This window comes from Schistocerca americana, chromosome 2 (assembly GCF_021461395.2).
Source record: "Schistocerca americana isolate TAMUIC-IGC-003095 chromosome 2, iqSchAmer2.1, whole genome shotgun sequence".
In the NCBI taxonomy this organism is placed as follows: Eukaryota; Metazoa; Arthropoda; class Insecta; order Orthoptera; family Acrididae; genus Schistocerca; species Schistocerca americana.
The window spans coordinates 795,966,437-795,989,153 of NC_060120.1; the positions used below are offsets into that span (position 1 = coordinate 795,966,437).

Here is a 22,717-nt window from a genome sequence, read left to right on the forward strand (position 1 = left end):
AGGTGTTTCCCATACATACATGTTGAATTTTAATATATGCTGTTATTGGGAATACTATGGGTACTTTTATCATACATTTACCATAGCTATCTGTTAATATACCTGATATCTTGTCATGTGTTCAACATCTCCACACCTGTGACTGAATATTCACTTTGTTTCAATGCTAAGTGGAGCTGCTACTCATTCCACCCCCTTTTTTCATTTCTTGCTCACTGCTTTTATTTTGTCTCCTTATCAAACTGTTTGTTGTAACATCTAATGATGATTTTTATATTTAATTTGTTGTTATGAGGTACTGTTCCACTTAGTTACACAAAATATGGATATCAATCAAACATAAGCCAGACACATAGCACATGAACAGATTTAGCTGTTTCAAATAATTGTTTACCAGTTATGCAGTACAACTCTAGTTTATTTATTTTGTATAAACTGTTAACATCAATAGCATGCAAAATGCTCTGAGAGGAACTAGATAAAATTAAGTCAGTTATTCAGACTATGCAAATTACAATTACTTCCATTCATTTTGCAGGAATTATGTTGGGTCTAATGCACAGTAAAATTGCTCTTGTGCATGTTTTATCAAAGTACTCTATCGATATCTGTGAAGAAACTCCACAAATACTGAACCTCAACAGCACATACTTCTTAAGAAATGCAGCCAATGGGATTCCTCTCAAATTAACGAAAATCTGTTGAGATCTCAGTCATAATGGACAAAATCCTCAACACTGAATGCAAGTGTGATTCTAAGATGAGTGTTTCCACAAAAAAAACTGCATGAAAAGAATTGCCATCATGGACGCTGGAGTGGAATTGTTCAGTGAAGTCAAGAAGGGCTGGCTGTAGAAATTCTGAAGAAAAAAGTAACTTACTGTCGACAACCGTGCAGGAAGTTTGAAACTACAGTTGCGACTATGTATATTAATGTTGTTGACAAACTGTGTGTGTTCTACATTCTCCCCCAATTCATCAATCTATTGTGGGATTCCTTCCTTCCTTCCGTCCTTCCTTCCTTCCTTCCTTCCCTCCTCCTCCATCTTCTTCTTCTTCTTCTTCTTCTTCTTCTTCCACCACAAAAAAAAAAAAAAAAAAAAAAAAAAAAAAAAAAAGGAAAGTTTTCTTTTGTGGACAAAGGACAGTGTAATCCAATCGAGGAGCAGATTCAGTAAAATGGCAGGAGTTAAGGAAACCAGTACAAAGTAAAGCATGTCTTTCTGCACTATGTTCAAAATTATATTATTGTGTTGTATTGGTTCTCTAACATACAGTAGCAGTATGTGCATCACATACTGGACAAGTTTAGCTACATACAAGGAAAGTGCAAACATATAAGATCAAGGCAATCAGATAGCTGCAGTATTTCTAAGCGCTTGAAAAGAATTTGACTCAGTAACATATCCAACCCTATGAATGAGAGTACAAACCTGTGAGGTATCAACCAAAATTTATGACTGAATTGAGGATTTCTTTGCACTGAGGGCACAATGTAGCAGCAGCTTGAGGCATGCCTCAAGAAAGCATGTTGTGACACTTACTTTTCACAGCATACATTAACAGCCTGGCAGACAATATTAACTGCAACCTCACATTGTTTGCAGATAATTCAGTTGACCATAATTAAATACTAAATGAAAAAGGCTGCACAAATATTCTGTCAGATCTCAAAAGAACTTTGAAGTGGTGCAAAGATTGACAACATGCTTTAAATATTCATAAATGTAAAACCGTGCACTTCATGAAATACGAAAAAGTAATATCCTATCACTACAATACCAATGATTTACAACTTGATTTAGTCATCTTGTAGAAATACCTAAGTGTACCAGTTTGTCAGGATATGAAAGGCAATGATCACATAGGCTCAGTCACATGTCAAGCAGCCGACACTTCCATTCACTGGTAGAATACTGTGAAATGCAATCAGCCTACAAAGAAGAGTGCTTACAACACACTCGTGCATCCTATCTTAGAATGTTACTTAAGTGTGTGGGACCCATACCAAATAGAACTAATAGTAGATATTAAGAAGCGGTATACAGTCGCACAACTGTCTGAACCATGCGAAGTGGCCAAAGCTTAGAGGTAGACATTAACTATCCCATAAAAACCTATACATGACACTCCAGTGAGGTACCACTTTTCCCTAAGCCTGATGTAGAGGCAGTATGGATATCATTTGACATAATAAACATAAATGAAAGTGTCTGGAACTCATATAAAATGGCCCTATACTGTAACGACATGCTGCAAATGGTAGCTGCCAGTAGTCATCAGTTAAACAAATGGTGCTCGTCTAAGTTACCCTGCTAAACTTGACAAAGACTTACTTTGTCACTGTAGAGGAGAGCAATGCATGGTCTCACACTTGGGCATCTAAAACCAAACTAATTGCCCCGTCAGTTATTTACCCTACTAGAGAAGTATTATTGTAGCTACTTCAAGACCACTCAATATCATCACCTGCTTCCATAAGAATAATGTAATTTTAAAAGATATTTTTAAAGCGTTTTCAATACAGAATGAGACCAAAAAAAGGGTGGTTGTCGATTTTTAATCTTTAATTTACATGTGAAACCTGAAATTATAACCAATCAGTTGGCAGAAACATCCTCAAGTTCCACTAACACTTCCTGAATATCTGGACTGTATTTCCTGGAATTCATGGTCAAAATCAAGTGGAAATTTTAATGGATACAGACACCCCCCCAAATTTAATTCTGTAATATTTCAAATAAATCTGTAACAATAATTTCACAAAAAAATTGATTTATTTAACAGATGTTTACTCAACTATTACACCACATTAACGCCTTCTGCAGACCTTTTTGTAACTGATTTTATGTTTTCAAAAAGTGGGCCAATTTTGTACCGAAGTGGAGCTACTTTGTCCCAATAAATATTTTTCCTAATTAATAACCCTTTTCATCGTTTTGGGTCAATTGTACATCTGATTATAGGGAATTGTGATAGTACAGCAACAAAACATAACAACATTTCAAGGAATTTTAGTTTATTTACAGGAAAATTATGAATCGAACAAATCCATTACCTGTACATGCATACAACAAATATTATTGCTGCACATTACAAAATTAATTAAAAATGTTTAAACAAAACAGTGGGATCCTTTACACTATATCTGATATAAACTAACTCAGACACTTGAAAAATCCCCTCTTGGAAAGCAGTTATGGGGAGGAAATTTTTCTCGCAACAGATGACCACAGATATGTCATTATGTCTTTCTTGTGGGGCCACACCCAGCATTTCTTACTTTTCTCCATGCAGTCCACTGTAGGGCCTTCCAGGTCTATTTTTAGGATCACTCCAGGGTATTCTTGTTCATCATAAATAAGTGTCACAAAGTCACCCACTTTTACAATAGTCGACAAATCCTCTCTTGGTAATATAGGGTGAGTCGTATCTGCTCACAGATTTCTTCCTCAGAAATTTCCAACTCTGATAATGAATCATGAATGCTGAAATTATCAGATTCTGACTCTGAAGATTCAAAGGCTTCTATTATTTTTCTTCCCTTCTTTTTTGGAATAGAACTGTCGTCACTCAAAACAGAGGCAATTGTACCTGAAGTTAGGGGTGAATCATTCGAGTCTTATGGGCAGATACTTTTTCCTGGTGGAACATTTAATTTCCTGCGTCTCCTCTTTTCTACTCGTGTCTTATATTAATTCCTTTTCTGAATCAGATGCTGTATGAAAGCGTTGCTGACACCCTCTACTGCAACTCCTTCATTTGGCAAAGAATTCAAAACAGCATTTCTATCAAAGAGATGTATTCCACATTTACGGAAGCCAGAAATTAAACTTTTTGCCTTTCCACTGTGTTTCATCTCTGACATTAGTTTCCTCAAAAGTTGTGGGAACACATCTTTTGGCAGCACTTCATGTTTCTTTCCACCTGGAGAGTCCTTCCACTGTCTCAAAATATATCTCCAAGCTTTCTTCATTGGAGCAAAATATGCTACATCCAGAGGCTGTGTGAGGTGGGTGGAGCTAGAAGGGAGACACACAAATCTAATGTTATTTTCCTCACACTGTTGTAGGATTTCTGGATTAATGTGAGTAGACAATGTCACCAACCACTAATTTCATGCCTTGCTGTTTGTTGAGTCTTGGTAGCAAAAGAACCCTAAACCACATATTTAATGTGGTCAAAATACTCATTAATGACAGTCTTGTGAATTGCTGCTCTCACACGTTTGATATTGCTACAAAATCGTGTGGTTAGTTCTTTATGCCTTCTAAGGATTTAATAAATTCTTAACCAGGCAGATTGCCTTTGAAGCAGTTGATCACAATGCCTTTCTCGTCCAAATAGCTTTTAATAACAAACCTAAGATCAGTTTGAACAAGTGGGAAGCCAAATTCAGCCATTTTACTGATGTGATCCACAATAATTTTCTCCTCCTCAGGGCTGAATGTTGTTGGGTGACCATGTTTGTTACTAAATTTCCCTTTCAGTTTATTCTTTAAGGTGCTTCTTGGAATTCCATATGTATTTGCAGCAGTTCTCTGACTTTTTTGACCTGACCTAATTTCTTCCAAACACTTTTCATGATCTTCTTTTGTACAATTTCCGTAATTTCTCGCCCCAATCTTCCTTTTACATAGACAAACCATATTTATAATCTGAAATTTAAAAAAAGAAAAACAAAACATTGAAAAACAGACTTAAGACAAGTTGAGAACCTAAAGCTAATTTACCTGGGGCTACTTTGGCCCCGGACAAAGTGGCCCCAAAAATGGTGCCAAGTAGCTCACAATTTAATCATTCCCAAATTAGCCATGAACTACAAAGAATTAATCAACCTTATCATCTCAGTGTAAGAATAAATGCCTTAGAGGATAAACTGTCTACTTACCAAATTTTTCTCGCTTGTGCTAGTCAGTCTACAATATAAAGTAGGAACAGAACAAAAATCGTACTTCTTTGTTGCAGTCAGAAAATGACAACACTGCACTCTGGTGGACATTGTGGTACGTTTTTGCGACATCACAAAAGGTAGCAGGTGCTGCCACCTATGATGTAGTATAAGTACTAAGAGCAATTGTTGACGTGTTTGCACACACTGAAAAATCAAAAACTTTATTTTCATTGTGGGCCAATTAGCCTCGCAAGTGCCAATGTAGCCCAAGTTGACGGTAGTGGAAACTTCCTCATCTTCTGAGAAAAAAATTTAGTTACCCTTGTCTAAAATCTAACGGTGCCCCATACTTGTTTGCCAGGCCATGCCTAACAGGATATTCAGTCTGGCCAATACCAGCACTTGTTTTATTAATACTCTAACATTTCTTCTCTATCTGCATTTCCAGAGGCACCCATTACCCTAAAAACTTTAACTCATATCAGTGAAAGCATAGGAAACCTTTTGTTCTTAATTTTAAATAAGTTGGGGCAATTATACTCAAATTGCTTGTTGAGTCAAGTACGATATCTTATTCTCTCATCTACAGGTCTAGACACCACCGGGTTAGGGTTTACAGGCTACACACACTATAATCGACATAATTGTCTTTAGAAAATTCAGCAACTGGATATGAGTAGATACTATTTAAGATAATTCTCATTTATGGTCCTGCCCCACTTATTCGATTCGACCCACAGTGATCGAAACATCTAACTGCATTAAAAAAAGCATGCAGCTGAGGCAGAACATTAAATGAGAATTACTTAAATGTTCCCAGAATACATCTTTCACCTTCTTGTATTTCCACTGTTAGCCACTGACTATTTTTGAAATTTTACAAACCAAACAGTCCCTTAAGTCAGTCGGTCAGTCAGTCAGTCAGTCTCTCTCTCTCTCTCTTTCTCTCTCTCTCTCTCACTCACACACACACACACACACACACACACACACACACACACACACACTACTTTTTGAATTGAAATGTATTCTTATCTACTTTTTGAACTGAAATGTATTCTTATCTGATTCTGAATTATATCCATTTGTCTTTACTTTCAATTTAGGCCTCTTATGTCTATTAGACTTTATTTTTGTTATTATCTTGGCCTTCTAAAGTGCCTAAATGTTCTATGAATTCCAACAGTAAAAAAAATCTTTTGTTCTAGTCCCTACCAACTAATTATTCCTATCTTTCTGAAGAGTATTCTACTAATTAAGACTTCAACTGGACGCACATAAATGTGTCTCCCAACATACTTAGCTCTGTTTAAATAACACTTCATGAATCCTGCTGATTCCAACACTTCCGATCTGAATTTGTTTTTAAGAACAATATCTAGATTCTGTTCAATTTTGAAAATTTTCCTACGTTTTTAATTCTGCCTTTATCAGTACTCCCAATTGAGCAGCTGCTCCCTTCAAATATTTTATCATGAAGACTATCTCCTCTTCCACTGATTTCAAATAAAGGTAAGATGCTCCTACAAGCCTTCAAAAAGAATAGCAAAGAGTATTCATTACCAAAATGTGTGAAAAATTGAAAATTACCACCTAAATCTCCTCCTAACTAAAATTTAAATTCTGCCAAAATTCAGTTCCTATTGGCATCCAGCCATTTCAATACATCCCCACCCCGCAAAAAAACAATTACCTTTGAACAATCACTGACATTTTAACAACAGCAAGAACCAAATCAAGTGTAGCAAGAAATTATTGTAGTACTAAACACATTCTTCAATTCAAAAATCAGGATTGTGTGAAAACAGCCTTTAGTAGCAATGGAAGATTGAATTTGGACTTTTACCTCATTGTGGAGCGAATGGCAGAACTTCTTGTCATATTATTACCTTTAATGGTTCAACATAACCGGGATGAACTGCATATGCTTGTTTTTTCGAATCAGTCATTAGAGAAACACACCTGCATGACATCACACCTCACAGGTGGGAAGTCACCACTGTAACCACATACACATATCAGACGTGTGGAGCACATCAATAATGAATGACTGTTTCTTGAAAATTAATTGAAAAAATGTATCATATCTGAATTTTATTGTTTCTCCAAATGTGGCATTTACAACTAAGTGTGGGAGTTATTTCAGCACATCCAATATTTGTTTAACATACAAGGACAGAAAATCTTAAGTATGATCATTTTGCCTGATGTCAGCATATGCAGAACAGGAAAACTATTGGAACAAATGCCTCAGAATTCTAACTCTGACATCCATGGACATTTCCTCAATGTATTTGTGACTGATAACATCAGAGTAAATGCTCAGGTCTAAAGGAAACAATAACATTATTCTGGTAGTGTATCCCTGCTGAATGAACTATCTCATCAATGCTTTAGCATTTAAATTCCCTAAATAGGCTTAAATGTTTTCACAGATTTATGTCCACTTATAGATAATTCTGTCAGAGATTATGATACAGCCCCAACTCCCAGTTCCAAAGCTTTACCACCAGGAAATCTTAAGTACCACTTAGTTGACTAATGTATCAGGCTCTGCTTCGACTGTCTATTTCTACTGCTATAAATCCACACATTTATGAAACTGTTGAACCATTCTGTTTAGGCATTTGTGTTGGTCATTTTCTCTCTTTACTTGTATCAAAGGGAAATTAACTTGACAAAAGTAAAAAATTATGTGAAAGAATTGATGTATGGTACTTACACTTAGGAGGCACAAAATTAGTGCTGCTGTTAAACACACATCAAAGCAGATGTAATAAAATCTCAACTTTTGGATCAACCAGCTCCTTCAAAGAAGGGATGCAAATGATTAAAAAAGATGAGCACATCACTCAGACCCCAGGGCAAGGGGGATCACCTGTAGTGAGCAGGAGGGTTTGTTCGAGTTCTCCCTCACTACAGGTGGGTCCATCTCGTCCTTGGGTCAGAGTGACCTCCCCTTTTTAACCATTTGCGACCTACCCGTCCCTCTTCTCCCGTTAAGGAACTAATGGTAATGGAAGCTACGACTGTATAGTCATTTTTTCTTTTTTGTTTATCAAACATTTCACCTCCTGAAAGTAAGCACTGGCCACAGATTCTCTACTTCACTACCACATTCACAGTTCATGCACCAACGACTACTCCTATTCCATCAACTTCTTCCACAATGAAGGCTACTCTCCACTCCATTATTTGTTCTATTTCTTTCAGAAAGTCTTCAGTTTTAGACAACAGCGCCTGATGAGTATAAATAGCAGTTACAGAATACAACATATAGATTGTATTTTAAGTCGCATACGGATCTAGGTTTGTCAGGAAACACTTCCCAGTTTCTATTTAATGCTTCATACAGACCTGTTTTTTGATCTTGTGAGATCGTGAGTTTTATTTATGATTTTGTAGTGTTCATCTTCCTTGTGATTAACCTAACACACATGGTAGTTTTCACATCAGCTACCTTTTTTTCATTTTTGTCAGTCAAGGTTAACACGTGCAATGATTGGTGCTGTGACACACAGCCATTGAGCTTTTTTTGGTCAAATTTTTGAGTGTAATATAGACATGACCCGCTGTAAATTACACAATAGGCATTTGTTCAAATTTTCATTGCCAAACTAAGAGTGGGAAATGGTAAAATGGGGTATCAAAATGTCCAGCATGAGATCTAAAAAACAAACAAACAAATAAATACATAAATATTAGTTTCATTTGCTTGAAAGAAATCAGGATGATTATGAAAAACTTATTGACCTGTGTGCTGCTACCACTGTTAACTAAGTACCACAAAGTTAATCCTTTCAAGGTCTAACTGTTTCGTACAGGAAAATTTGCATTGGTGTGATATTTAACTGTCAAAATGGCCTCCTTCAGTCCAAGCACAAATTTCAGGACATTTCAAAACAAAAAGACACTATGAAAGCAATCTTGTTAATGTCTTTGTGGTAGCAACTCAGTGTTGTTGCAGCTATGTTGGTAACTATTGTTTCTCCTAAAGCCATCACTACATCACAGTTGTAAGCTGGCAATTGTATTTTCAGGGATGATCTTACAGACTTGGTTATATAATGTCTCAAGCATCGCCATAACATGTTCTCTGCAGCTCAGCCCATCATGTGTCCTGATGCAATTCTTTCCAACCCACTGGCATTAATTTCAGTGACTTCCCAAAATTGTGAAAGTGACTATTAGGTCAAATACTAAGCTGCAAAAGTCTCAAAGGTAATGTATATATTTATTTACTGTGTGACAAATAATTCAAATATGTTATTGCCTCCGTTCGGCCCTCCAGTTATCTGATAACAATTTTGTACTTGTTTTTGTAGTACATTAAAATACACACACCATCATTTGTGAGTGCCAGCAGGCAAGAACAGCTGTTTTAAGGTATGTAGCAAAATACTGTTTACGGTTATGAGATGATTGTTTATCTTCTATGATAATTATGGTTGACCACCAGTTGTAACCATGTTCATTGCATATTTAGCTAGAGATGGATCCATCTACAACTGGGCTGCCAGTAACAATGAAACAGAGATGTAGTACGCCATTAGACAAGGGACTACGCTACTACCTAAACTGCTATCTATCTCACTCACTCACTAAATTGACGGGCCTGCCTTGGCCCGAGTTAGCGGAGTTTACGCTGTTTGAGCTGTTCCTCCTGAAGTCCTCTCTGTTTGGAATGTTTTTCTTCGCGTGTTGGTCTGGCCTCTGGTTTCTGTGGATGCAGGAGCGTATCTGCCGGCTGATTCCGGCGGGTTCTTCTTCTTCTTCTTCTTCTTCTTCTTACTGCTTCCTGGCTGCCCGAATTCTATTTTCTTCAAGCGGGAGTAGTCCACTGGCGGCGTCTGTGTCTGGATGTACTTAACTGCTTGCCCAGTCATGTATTTCCAGTCCTCGTCGGTGAAGATCGGGTGCTTGTTTATGAGCTCCTGATCTGCACGCCTGACGAGTTCCCTCCCTTGCAGCTTCTGATTCAAGGGTTCGCACCCTCAGTGGAAAGGATAAGGTTTGTGAGGAAGGGGAGGGATGTTATCTACCGTGAAGGGGTAAGGATGATCATGATGGGGGTAGCTACCGTCTCGCAGGGAATCGGCGATCTTGGTGGGCACCTCCCTCACACAGTTCTTGTTGGGGAGGGGGAGGCACTCGAACGGCTCGTCTTCTTCTTCTTCTCCTCACTCGGTCTCCATCGGCACTTCCTGTGCCGTCTGCGTTCCCGCAGAGACAGGAGTGACGACTGCTTCCGAGGGGGCTGTCTCCTTGTTGTCGGTGGTTTTCCCCGACTGTATGACCAGCTCCCTAGCAACCTGCGTTGCCGCGTAGGCCAGGGAGGCGATCGTTTGTGTTGCCGCGTCTACCCCCATACAGGTGGGGGTTGGTGCCACATCCGTCGTCGTGCGGGACGCGAGGTACAAGGCGACCCTTAGTTGAGTCACCTCCTGGCAAGTCTCTTCGAGTTCCGCTCTCAGGGTCGCTCTCTCCTCTGCCATGGCAGATTTGAGTGCAGTGATTGTGTCCTCATTGGCTTCCCGCAGTGCTTGGTGGAAGGCATCCACGTCGTCTTGGTGGCGCAGCCCGCTTCCCCTACTAAGGCAGGAGGGCGGGTGACCACCATTTCTTCTTGTTGGGCGACCTCTTCGTGTAGTTGAGTCACCTCCCGGCAAGTCTCTTCGAGTTCCGCTCTCAGTGCCGCTCTCTCCTCTGCCATGGCAGATTTGAGTGCAGTGATTGTGTCCTCATTGGCTTCCCGCAGTGCTTGGTGGAAGGCATCCACGTCGTCTTGGTGGCGCAGCCCGCTTCCCCTACTAAGGCAGGAGGGCGGGTGACCACTATTTCTTCTTGTTGGGCGACCTCTTCGTGTGCGGTGGCCAACTTCCGCTGCTTCCACGTCTTCAGGTAACTGCAGCTGCGCGCGTGCGAGCCACCGCAATTTACGCACACCGCTGCAGTACCCTTTGGTTTGGTGCAGTTGCGCGTGTCGTGCGGTTTCCCGCACGTAACACACACAACCACACCATCGCATTCCCTGGCTATGTGTCCAAGCTTTTGACACTTATAGCACTGTAATTGTGCCACAGGCTTCCGCTTCTTCTTCTTGTTGTTGCCCCAACTGTTGCTCCCAACTGCGTTTAACAGGAGCTCCACAGCAGCAGCAATCTTGCCTCTTCCTCCATTCCTACTTCTTGGCATGGCGTTGGGCTAGTGGCATTGGCGTGCGCGAGCGACGGTAACGATGTGAGCCGCAGCGAGTCGAGCAGCGGAGTGCGACGCGTCGCGTCAAAAAATGAAAGTGGCTCCAATGACTAAGACATCTCACCTGCATCTGATGATGACCCAGTTTACAATCCCCAAGATTTGAGATCCTCTTCAGATTTAAATGTAAGGGGTTATCACTCCTATTTTAATGAGGTTCACGATAATGTATGTAACTCTAATAATGTTTATGGCATTGATGAAAATAATATCCCAATTTGGAAATCAACTGGACAAAATATAATGTATCTAATTTGTAATTAGGATTTGGAAATTAATATTTCCACTAATTTTGACATCCCTTCTGATGTTTACAAAATATTGGTAACTTAAGGTATTTAAGAATACGGTGTTGGAAATCAAATGCATATGCAACACTGAAGATGCCCAAAACACCAAGCAAAAAGGACGTCAACTGGACAAGTTGATAGATAAAAATATGCTTATCTGTGGAACAACATGTCCAAATAGAGCAGGCCTACTCAAGGATTTGTGGAGAAGCAGCTTAAAAAGGGGTAAATAAGTGGAGCAGAGAACAATAATGGAGTCAAAATTATTTACTGGGAGGACAAAATGAGAGTTCTGATGATTTCAACAGTTCCTGGACATATTGACGTTTTAGAGGACACTGGGAGAAAGAACAGAAAAGGATAAGTTACAATGAAATCAAAGGCTGTGCTGGAGTACAAGATAAAAAAAAGGCACTGACCCCAGTGACTAGATGTCTTCGTATTATTCACCATTGAGAAAGGAGCTGAAATGGTGTGGAAAAAATTGCAATGGAACTTCTACTAGGAACCTCTGCAGTAAATGCTACAATTCTGCTTTAAAAAGCACTTTGAGGAAAGAATGTCATTTTGAATTTTCAAACAGTCCATTGCCTTACTTTTACATGGAAATCTGCCTGTGCCACTCTTCCATGAAGCAAGCAAGCCCATACTTTGGAGGAAATTGAGACACTGGCAAGAAAATTTCAGCAACACTGCATGCTGTGCTACAAAAGGATCTTCACTCAGAACAGCAAACAAGCAGTGAACAACAAGGCCAAGAAGAGCTACAGCCTTCTGCAATGACTGTCCAGGACAATCTGAAATGTGCATCAGTTGTTTCTATGAAAACCACATCAACGAATGACTTTCAGATTGTAATGTTTCAACGGTGCAAAGGTTATGTTAATAACTATTTTTTGTATTGTTTGTACAACTTGTGTGCGTGTTTTGCAAATGAATTAGTATGGTAAAATGTCCTTCAACAATAAAAAAGAAAACCAAGAAAGACAGTTTAAGATTCCAACTGTTAAAGAGTGCAACATTTACGTGAAAATGATTACTCTTTTTTTTTTTTTTTTTTTTTTTTTTTGACCGATGACCTCGCTGTCTGGTCTCCTTCCCCAAACAACCCAACCCAAATAATCCTTGGTTACCACACCTCCACAAAAAAAGGAAGATTTTTTTTGTGTTGTTTCCTATAGGATATGCATTTACCAAATAAATCTGTATAGCAAAAATGTCAAAAACTGTTTCGTGGTCATTTCGGGGCCTAGCTGGCCACTACTGCAGCAGTTTATCCAGCAATATGTCCCCTTCACTACAGACCGCCCAGCACGCAACTACATGGTGAAGTGATGTCATACAGAGGTATACTTACACTGGAGTCATTTAGAACACTGATGACCCAAGGTGTATTTCAGTGACATTTTTGTAAGGTCACCCGTGGGCTGATACGCAATACAGGCGGCACATTCCTCCCAGGGAATGTGTTAATAATACTAGAACATCAAGAAAAAAATGGTCAAATGTTTTGTGAAATAACTTCTTTAAAAGCAAGAAATAAAACATATCAAGAGAGGCCTTTGCTGTGTCTTTGAATGCTGCTCAAAATCATGTACTTTACCGGGAAAACTGAGTGAGCAAGAATAATGATGGCATCAGCACTTGTAAGGGAGATGTTATTCTTTGCACCACAATCATTCTCTTTTCTGATACAGGTATTTTAAGGATTCTCCATTGGAACATTTTTGAGACTGAAAAACTGTACCATTTTTTCACCCTCAGGTGTATATCATAGAAATATGTATAAGCTACACAACAGTAGTCTGCACAGTCTACATAATCCACCAGACAAATATCCTCCTGTACTACTTAAAATTGTACAATCCTAAATTAAACATTTAACACTAAATTCTCAACCAGCGCCTCAGTTATTGTACAAGATCAGAGAATCATTCAAAGGTGCAGCAAATGTTTCTTTGATGGTTTTATGCGATGTATTGTGACATTTTTCCCCAAGGTGAAAAGTTAATGTAGCATTTCAGGCAAAAAATTCCCTTAAATACACATTAAAACATAAGGAGAATATCCTAACGCACAAATATGGTAATTCAGGAGTATATACAGTAAGCTGTCGGAGCATGTATATTGGCCGAACTGGAAAAACACTGCAATTTCAATTAGAGACGTATGTATATTATTGCCTAGTTGAACCTAGAAATTTTCTTGAGTGTCACAGTCGAACTTGCTATAATTCACAATTTTTGTGAAAGAGTTGCTTGGTATAGGCTATCTCTAATGTTCTGTAGGATACTGTTTTTTGAAGAGGGTAATTTGGATTTGGATTTGAAGAGGATGTAGATGAAGATGAAATGGGAGATATGATACTGCGTGAAGAGTTTGACAGAGCACTGAAAGACCTGAGTCGAAACAAGGCCCCCGGAGTAGACAATATTCCATTGGAACTACTGACGACAGTGGGAGAGCCAGTCGTGACAAAACTCTACCATCTGGTGAGCAAGATGTATGAAACAGGCGAAATACCCTCAGACTTCAAGAAGAATATAATAATTCCAATCCCAAAGAAAGCAGGTGTTGACAGATGTGAAAATTACCGAACTATCAGCTTAATAAGTCACAGCTGCAAAATACTAACACGAATTCTTTACAGACGAATGGAAAAACTAGTAGAAGCCAACCTCGGGGAAGATCAGTTTGGATTCCGTAGAAACACTGGAACACGTGAGGCAATACTGACCTTACGACTTATCTTAGAAGAAAGATTAAGGAAAGGCAAACCTACGTTTCTAGCATTTGTAGACTTAGAGAAAGCTTTTGACAATGTTGACTGGAATACTCTCTTTCAAATTCTAAAGGTGGCAGGGGTAAAATACAGGGAGCGAAAGGCTATTTACAATTTGTACAGAAACCAGATGGCAGTTATAAGAGTCGAGGGGCATGAAAGGGAAGCAGTGGTTGCGAAAGGAGTGAGACAGGGTTGTAGCCTCTCCCCGATGTTGTTCAATCTGTATATTGAGCAAGCAGTAAAGGAAACAAAAGAAAAATTCGGAGTAGGTATTAAAATTCATGGAGAAGAAATAAAAACTTTGAGGTTCGCCGATGACATTGTAATTCTGTCAGAGACAGGAAAGGACTTGGAAGAGCAGTTGAATGGAATGGACAGTGTCTTGAAAGGAGGATATAAGATGAACATCAACAAAAGCAAAACAAGGATAATGGAATGTAGTCTAAGTCGGGTGATGCTGAGGGAATTAGATTAGGAAATGAGGCACTTAAAGTAGTAAAGGAGTTTTGCTATTTGGGGAGCAAAATAACTGATGATGGTGGAAGTAGAGAGGATATAAAATGTAGGCTGGCAATGGCAAGGAAAGCGTTTCTGAAGAAGAGGAATTTGTTAACATCCAGTATTGATTTAAGTGTCAGGAAGTCATTTCTGAAAGTATTCGTATGGAGTGTAGCCATGTATGGAAGTGAAACATGGACGATAAATAGTTTGGACAAGAAGAGAATAGAAGCTTTCGAAATGTGGTGCTACAGAAGAATGCTGAAGATTAGATGGGTAGATCACATAACTAATGAGGAAGTATTGAATAGGATTGGGGAGAAGAGAAGTTTGTGGCACAACTTGACCAGAAGAAGGGATCGGTTGGTAGGACATGTTCTGAGGCATCAAGGGATCACCAATTTAGTATTGGAGGGCAGCGTGGAGGGTAAAAATCGTAGAGGGAGCCCAAGAGATGAATACACTAAGCAGATTCAGAAGGATGTAGGTTGCAGTAGGTACTGGGAGATGAAAAAGCTTGCACAGGATAGAGTAGCATGGAGAGCTGCATCAAACCAGTCTCAGGACTGAGGACCACAACAACAACAACAACAACAACAACAACAATTTGGATTTTGTCACATTTGTAGCCAGAGAACAAAAACTGGAATTTAGTTCCTCAAGATACTGTAGAGAAAGTGCTTGTCTGTGACATCTGAAACTTCAACCTTCACAGTGTCATGAAACCTGTGCTCACTTGGTATTTTAGAATCAGTTTGTTCAAGCAGAATGTGACAAAATCTGGACTAATTTTTATTACTTATTAGTCAACTTGCAACTGTAGGGAACTATAACATTTATTTACTGTATTCTATGGACTGTCAGCCTCCCCCCCCCCCCCCCATGAACCATGGACCTTGCCGTTGGTGGGGAGGCTTGTGTGTCTCAACGGTACAGGTAACTGTACCGTATATGTGAGAGAGAAATGGAACAAATAGATGTGGATGAAACCCAACTTGAATTAATGATGAAGGGAGCTTTAAAACGACCAACAATCAAACAAGTGTGTCAATGGATAAAACAATTATGATCTAGAGTGAGAGAAGACATTATTGTTAAATCTTCCAAGAAGTGTGGCATAAGTACTGCTCTTGATGGCAGTGAAGACCATCTTATATATGAAGAGGACAACAATGGAGGAGGAGGAGGAGGAGGAGGAGGAGGAGGAGGAGAAAGTTAGTATGACAATTTCCAGTAATTTTAAAGGTCAGTTTGGTTTTATAAACTAAGAATGCTTTTTAGTCTGACTTTTCAATCTAATAATAATAATCGTAAATTATTTATTTATTTATTTTTTAAATTGCGTCTTATAGTATGTAGCATCTGACAGTCCATGGTGTTGTTGTTGTTGTTGTTGTGGTCTTCAGTCCTGAGACTGGTTTGATGCAGCTCTCCATGCTACTCTATCCTGTGCAAGCTTCATCATCTCCCAATACTTACTGCAAAATACAACCTTCTGATTCTGCTTAGTGTATTCATCTCTTGGTCTCCCTCTACGATTTTTACCCTCCACGCTGCCCTCCTATACCAAATTGGTGAACCCTTGATGCCTCAGAACATGTCCTACCAACCGATCCCTCCTCCTAGTCAAGTCGTGCCACAAGCTCCTCTTCTCCCCAATTCTATTCAATACCTCCTCATTAGTTATGTGATCTACCCACCTAATCTTCTGCATTCTTCTGTAGCACCATGTTTCGAAAGCTTCTGTTCTCTTTTGGTATAAACTATTTATTGTCCACGTTTCACTTCCATACATGGCTACACTCCATACAAATACTTTCAGAAATGACTTCCTGACATTTAAATCTATACTCTATGTTAACAAATTTTTCTTCTTCAGAAACGCTTTCCTTGCCATTGCCATTCTACATTTTATATCCTCCCTTCTTCGATCATCATCAGTTATTTTGCTCCCCAAATAGCAAAACTCCTTTACTACTTTAATTGTCTCATTTCCTAATCTAATTCCCTCATCACTACCCGACTTAATTCAACAACATTCCATTATCCTCGTTTTGCTTTTGTTGATGTTCATCTTATACTCTCCTTTCAAGACACTTTCCAATCCGTTCAACTGCTCTTCCAAGTCCTTTGCTGTCTCTGACAGAATTACAATATCATTGGCGAACCTCAAAGTTTTTATTTCTTCTCCATGGATTTTAATACCTACTCCGAACTTTTTTTTGTTTCCTTTATTGCTTGCTCAATATACAGATTGAATAACATTGAGGATAGGCTACAACCCTGTCTCACTCCCTTCCCAACCACTGCTTCCCTTTCATACCCCTCGACCCTTATAACTGCCATCTGCTTTCTGTACAAATTGTAAATAGCCTTTCGCTCCCTGTATTTTACCCCTGCCACCTTCAGAATTTGAAAGAGAGTATTCCAATCAACATTGTCAAAAGCTTTCTCTAAGTCTACAAATGCTAGAAACGTAGGTTTGCCTTTCCTTAATCTTTCTTCTAAGATACGTCGTATGGTCAGTATTGCCTCACGTGTTCCAACATTTCTACAGAATCCAAACTGATCTTCCCCGAGGTCGGCTTCTATCAGTTTTTCCATTCGTCTGTAAGGAATTCGCGTTAGTATTTTGCAGCTGTGACTTATTAAACTGATAGTTCGGTAATTTTCACATCTGTCAACATCTGCTTTCTTTGGGATTGGAATTATTATCGTCATACTAACTTTCTCCTCCTCCTCCTCCTCCTCCTCCATTGTTGTCCTCTTCATATATAAGATGGTCTTCACTGCCATCAAGAGCAGTACTTATGCCACACTTCTTGGAAGATTTAACAATAATGTCTTCTCTCACTCTAGATCATGATTGTTTTATCCATTGACACACTTGTTTGATTGTTCGTCATTTTAAAGCTCGCTTCAGCATTAATTCAAGTTGGGTTTCATCCACATCTATTTGTTCCATTTCTCTCTCACATACACTTTAAATGGTTTGTTTATCGAGACATCAAAATGTTGCAATTGTGAAGTAAGTAGTCCTGGAATAACAGCAAGCTCTGTATTTCCTTGTCTCAGTTTCTCTTTCACAGAAGTTTTCAAATGACTACTAAACTGATCTAGCACAAGAAGAGAACTCTTCAATGAAGCACCTTTCCACCTCTCCCACACTCCATTAATCCATAATTTCATACCAGCATCATCCATCCGACCCTGTCAAGTATATTAACAACAACAACAACAACACCTGGCAGTATTTCAGAAGATTTTGGCATTGTTTTGTGCTTGATAATTATCATTGAATTAAGTTCAGTATCATGAGCACAACACGAAAGGACAACAGTGTAGTGCATTTTTTCATGTCCACTTGTTTTTAATAGTTACATTTTTGCAACTTTCAAGGCAAGACTGTTTTTATCCAGCACATCAAATGTCAGAGGAGTTCTGTCCATATTCACTATTTGGCGTAGTTCCACACTTCTTCATTCTCTTGTGACATTTTGTGAGATGTTTTGGTTTGCATGCTATGTCCATGACACTTCATAAACCTGTAGCCAACCAACTCCACCCATAAAGCCTTTTAAGTTCCACTGCAGCACTAGCTTACGAGTGTCTATTTGCATCATTTTTGTATCCATTCCAATGCATTTTAACGGTGTCCTTGAATCCATTTCAACTGTCATCATCCAGTTTTGGCCATTTTGCATTCAGTCCTCTATCTGGACATTCAGTCTTCCCCTTTTTTTTCAGTGCTTCTTTGTCAGTCCACCAACTGTGAATGGTTTTTTTTTTCTGTTGGTGAAGGGCCAAAATGCTGCTCAGTTGCTTCGTTTCCATGTTGTTCTGCATTGTGCTGTTAATTTCAATTTATAGCCCACTTCACATGAATGTCTGCGGTAGCTGAGTGGTCAGCGTGACAGACTGTCAATCCTAAGGGCCCGGGTTCGATTCCCGGCTGGGTCAGAGATTTTCTCCCCTCAGGGACTGGTTGTTGTGTTGTCCTAATCATCATCATTTCATCCCCATCGAAGCACAAGTCGCCGAAGTGGCATCAAATCGAAAGACTTGCACCAGGCGAACGGTCTACCTGACGGGAGGCCGTCATCAACGACTATTATTTATTATCACATGAATTGCTTCTACTTTTTTCCATTACAAAACCAGTTACTAACAAAAATATTGTACTGTTACCCATAAAACAAATCACTTTCAATTCAAGCCACTGGCACCGTAGACTGCAATGACGCATCACAGGCTAGACAGTGTTCTGGTTTTCTGATGGCATGGCAGGAAGGAGACAGTGTTGGCAAGATGGTGAATCCCCACAACTCATATTCATTGCAATCGGTGCATTGCTACTGCCAGTTGAATGCAATGTTGCCAAATAGAGACAGGTTTCCCTTGGCATTGAATATATGGCTAAATACTGGCTAAGACTGGTGGAAATTTTAAATCAGACACTGGATATTTTTATATTAATTTAGAGTATAAGGAGCACCTAAATTCTGGAGGCAATTTTTTGAAGAAAGAAGTGCATCTTAGAGTCCGTAAAATACGGTAGCCATCATTATTTCAACTTATAAGATGTGGAAGCCTTTGAACAAGAACGGTTAATGAATAAATTGAATTATTCCTTTAAGTATTCATCCCATGCTGCCTGCTATTACTTGTTTTGGTCTATTATCTATTAGCGAAACAGCATACAGGGAGAATTTACAAGATAAGGCCCTCTTTTGGAATGTGGTGCAGTTTGCATGGGGACTCAAAAGCCAGAACATGAAACTTCAAATTGGATATTATCATGAGTTATAGAAGACAGACAGACTAATGTGCAATGAACTGCATTACTACAGCATCCAGAAGCAGACATGGCAGTAGCAGAAGCACCAGTAACAGCAGCAAAAACCATATGACATCAGAGATACAATGCCAGAGTAGATGTCCAATCACATAAGCACCAACAATGATAATTTACAATTGTTTTGCTTTTCAGAACCAAAACCAATCATGGAGGGCATCAAACAGCTACTTAGTTTGTTTGGGTCAGACAGAAAGGGGAGTTCAAATTCAGACAGAAAAGGAAGCAGTTAATGATACTGTAATTCTGATACTATCACAATTGGCACTGTTGAATCGAAATGGGGCAACAGAGAGTAAAATAGAAATGGATATCAGGAAAATTCTGGATGAGAAAACTAACTGGGTTAAAACACGAAACAGGTAAATTAGATACAGTGATCAAATAACAGCAAGGTCAACAGTGTCAAAAATTTTTAAGGGGATGCTTTGATAAAATCAAAAAGTCAGAGATGGCATTCAAGGAGGAAGTAGGATGGGGCACTTTCTGAAGCGCAAGCACTTAGTTGCATCGAAACATGACAAAGTAAAGGTTAAATTGTTAGTAACTGTCCTGTGATTTTAAAAATAGTGACATGGAGTTTCTGAAGGATGATGTTGCACGGCTCTAGCAATGACGTGGACTTCGAGCAAAAAAAAAAAAAACAAAAAAAAACAAAAAAAAAAAAATAATAATAATAATTTGGGAGTTCAGTCAGAGAATCAAAATATCTTGGTCTTTCTTTTTAAGTTGCACACAAATGACCTGCCAAATATGAGCCGAATCAGTTTGCCATGTCTCAGGCCTTCCCCTCATGAGACACTATAGCTGAAAATATGGTAAAAATGTGCAGGATTTTTAGCATAGGTTTTCATATTACAGCTCAGGGCCCAAAGAGTTAACACAAAACCGTCAATGTCCTGATCTTATGTCAGAATACGACAATAATTCATCCTCGAAGGAAAGGGTAATGCTACATCAACATCTGAATCCTCATGGCGTGTATTAACCAAGATACTTTCACATACAAAATGCTGCATCTTTAGATGGAGATTGTTGTGCTACACCTCCGTTGTGCTGCACATGCTGGACACTAGTTTGTCACCACACTGTTTCACAAAACAGCAGGAATAATGTACCTAGTGTATTGCACTGTGACTTAAAAGGTGAAAGGATATTAGTAAATTGACACACTGCCTCAGTAAGTGTGTGATAACTGCCTTCCAAGATGCTATATTAAACAATGAATCCTTTATTACTGTGAAACTTCTAGCACTCAGCACAGTGCTTTAATAATCATAATCTAAGCCCTCGACATGTCCCATATTAAGATGGAATAGAAATAGCTTAATTAACAAAGGTGCCAATCGTTAGGACACAAGATTCACATTCAGGAGGAGGAGGTTAAGTAGTCACCTGGGCATCCTGATCTGGGTTGCCCAAGTTTTCTTCAAAGTATTGTGAGGCAAATACCAGGATGGCTGCTTTAAAAGGACCATACCAGTTTCTTTCCTTGTTCAGTCTAATTTTCACTCACTTAAGGTAAATGACTTTTCTCCTACATTATGAATGCGGACAAAAACTGTTTAGCAGTAGAAAAGACGAACATTAGAACTGAGCATAACACATGCAATTAGAAGTGTCACTGAAATTAATACCGGAATTTAATCCAACAAAAGAAGCAAAAAAAGAACACCCCCCCCCCCTCCCGCCCACACACACACACACACACACACACACACACACACACACACACACACACACACACACACACAACTGTTCTCAGCAACCTGTAACAGCAATAGGATTGATCTGCAGATGGTAAGAACAAAAACAATGTATTTTTAATGTAAATAATCACTTTACTTATCAAACTGTCCTAGTCACAGCTTAAATACCCACATAAAACTTAATATTTAATTGCAGTCAGTTGCTGTAACAGCATTTTCAGTTCTTTCTACGAGCTTTCTGTTTTATCCTTTTACTTTTCCCAGGTCTTGACTGTTTTTTCATTTTGTTTTTCTTCGATTTTCGGAATTCTGACATGTCAGCAAAACTGTCTTTTGTATTCATCTTCGAGCCCCTTTTCTTCCCTCCAAATCCAAATTTCTTGTCCTTGTATTTCTTCTTAGCTTGTGCCCTGTTAAAATAAAATTTTACTGTAAAACAATGTCACATTTAACTGTTTAAAATAGCAGCTACTTCTAGTTTCTCAATTTTGCAGTATTTAGCTCAAAAGTTACAGGCCCGCAAACGAAAAAATTCACGTAACTTCTTATTTATTTGTTTCTCCTATATGTTTTTCCTTCCTCTCTCACATTTCATTATAATTACAGTCTTGAGATAACACAGTTGATTACTAATTTAAATCACTGTCTCTCTAGTGTAGTAAGAAAGTAAATTTTTAATGTTTTAACTGAAACTGTTAAAATAAACACAATCTAGTTTGAACTGTAATGAAGTTAAAATGACTGTTGAAAAGCGTGAGAAAGACCTGCATTGCTCATTGCATACTCAATAAATTTTTTATTACACCATCCGCAGTGATAGAAATCAAGCCAACTATGTTGCAGAATCATGATTATGGAACTGTGTACAGTGCGTAAAGTCCATGAATAATAAATGCAATCATAGTGATATTAAACGGATTCAGAGTCAGTTTTATAAGGTCACTGCAGTAGCTATCAGTATTCTTACACAACATCAAAATGGTGGCTGCATATTTGACAAGGCACGCCTATGTCGTTCATCAAATATACTCAAATAAATACTCTAGCAAAAACTAAAATCTGTAGTTAATGATCCAGATAAATAAGTCCTCCCACAAATGCAGGTTTAATGAAAACAACTGACAAAAACACAACAACTGCATCATGCTTCAAACATTGCTGGTAAAACAATAAGCCTCAGGAAAGTTAGATAAGATCAGATTAATACTTGTTCCCTAGATCAAGAATGTGAAATGTGTTGGTTTATCAAAAGGTTTCTTTATGTGCTGTAATTCAAGTTTTTATTTTATTTTTTACTTGTAACATTACTAATTTATATCTAAAAATTCATCTATTTAGGAGTAAGAGTTGTCATTCGGAAATTCTTTTAATTTGTTTTTAAATGTTGGTTGGCTATCAGTCCGACTTTTGATGCGTAACTGGTAAATG

At 38.6% G+C, this 22,717-nt stretch overlaps 2 protein-coding genes across 2 annotated transcripts in view; one reads left to right on the forward strand and one right to left on the reverse strand.

Annotated features, from left to right (window-relative positions):
* Positions 1–1,054, forward strand: part of LOC124596142 (cytochrome P450 6j1-like) — a 134,642-nt gene extending 133,588 nt beyond the window's left edge. The window contains exon 7 of the mRNA XM_047135162.1: positions 539–1,054. Within this exon, the coding sequence (XP_046991118.1) occupies positions 539–705 (167 nt within the window). The 3' untranslated portion in view covers positions 706–1,054. The remainder of the gene's footprint in view (positions 1–538) is intronic.
* Positions 1,055–21,400: 20,346 nt separating this feature from the next.
* The window catches only part of LOC124595330 (probable rRNA-processing protein EBP2 homolog), a 41,232-nt gene continuing 39,915 nt past the window's right edge, over positions 21,401–22,717 (reverse strand). The window contains exon 6 of the mRNA XM_047134036.1: positions 21,401–21,699. Within this exon, the coding sequence (XP_046989992.1) occupies positions 21,507–21,699 (193 nt within the window). The 3' untranslated portion in view covers positions 21,401–21,506. The remainder of the gene's footprint in view (positions 21,700–22,717) is intronic.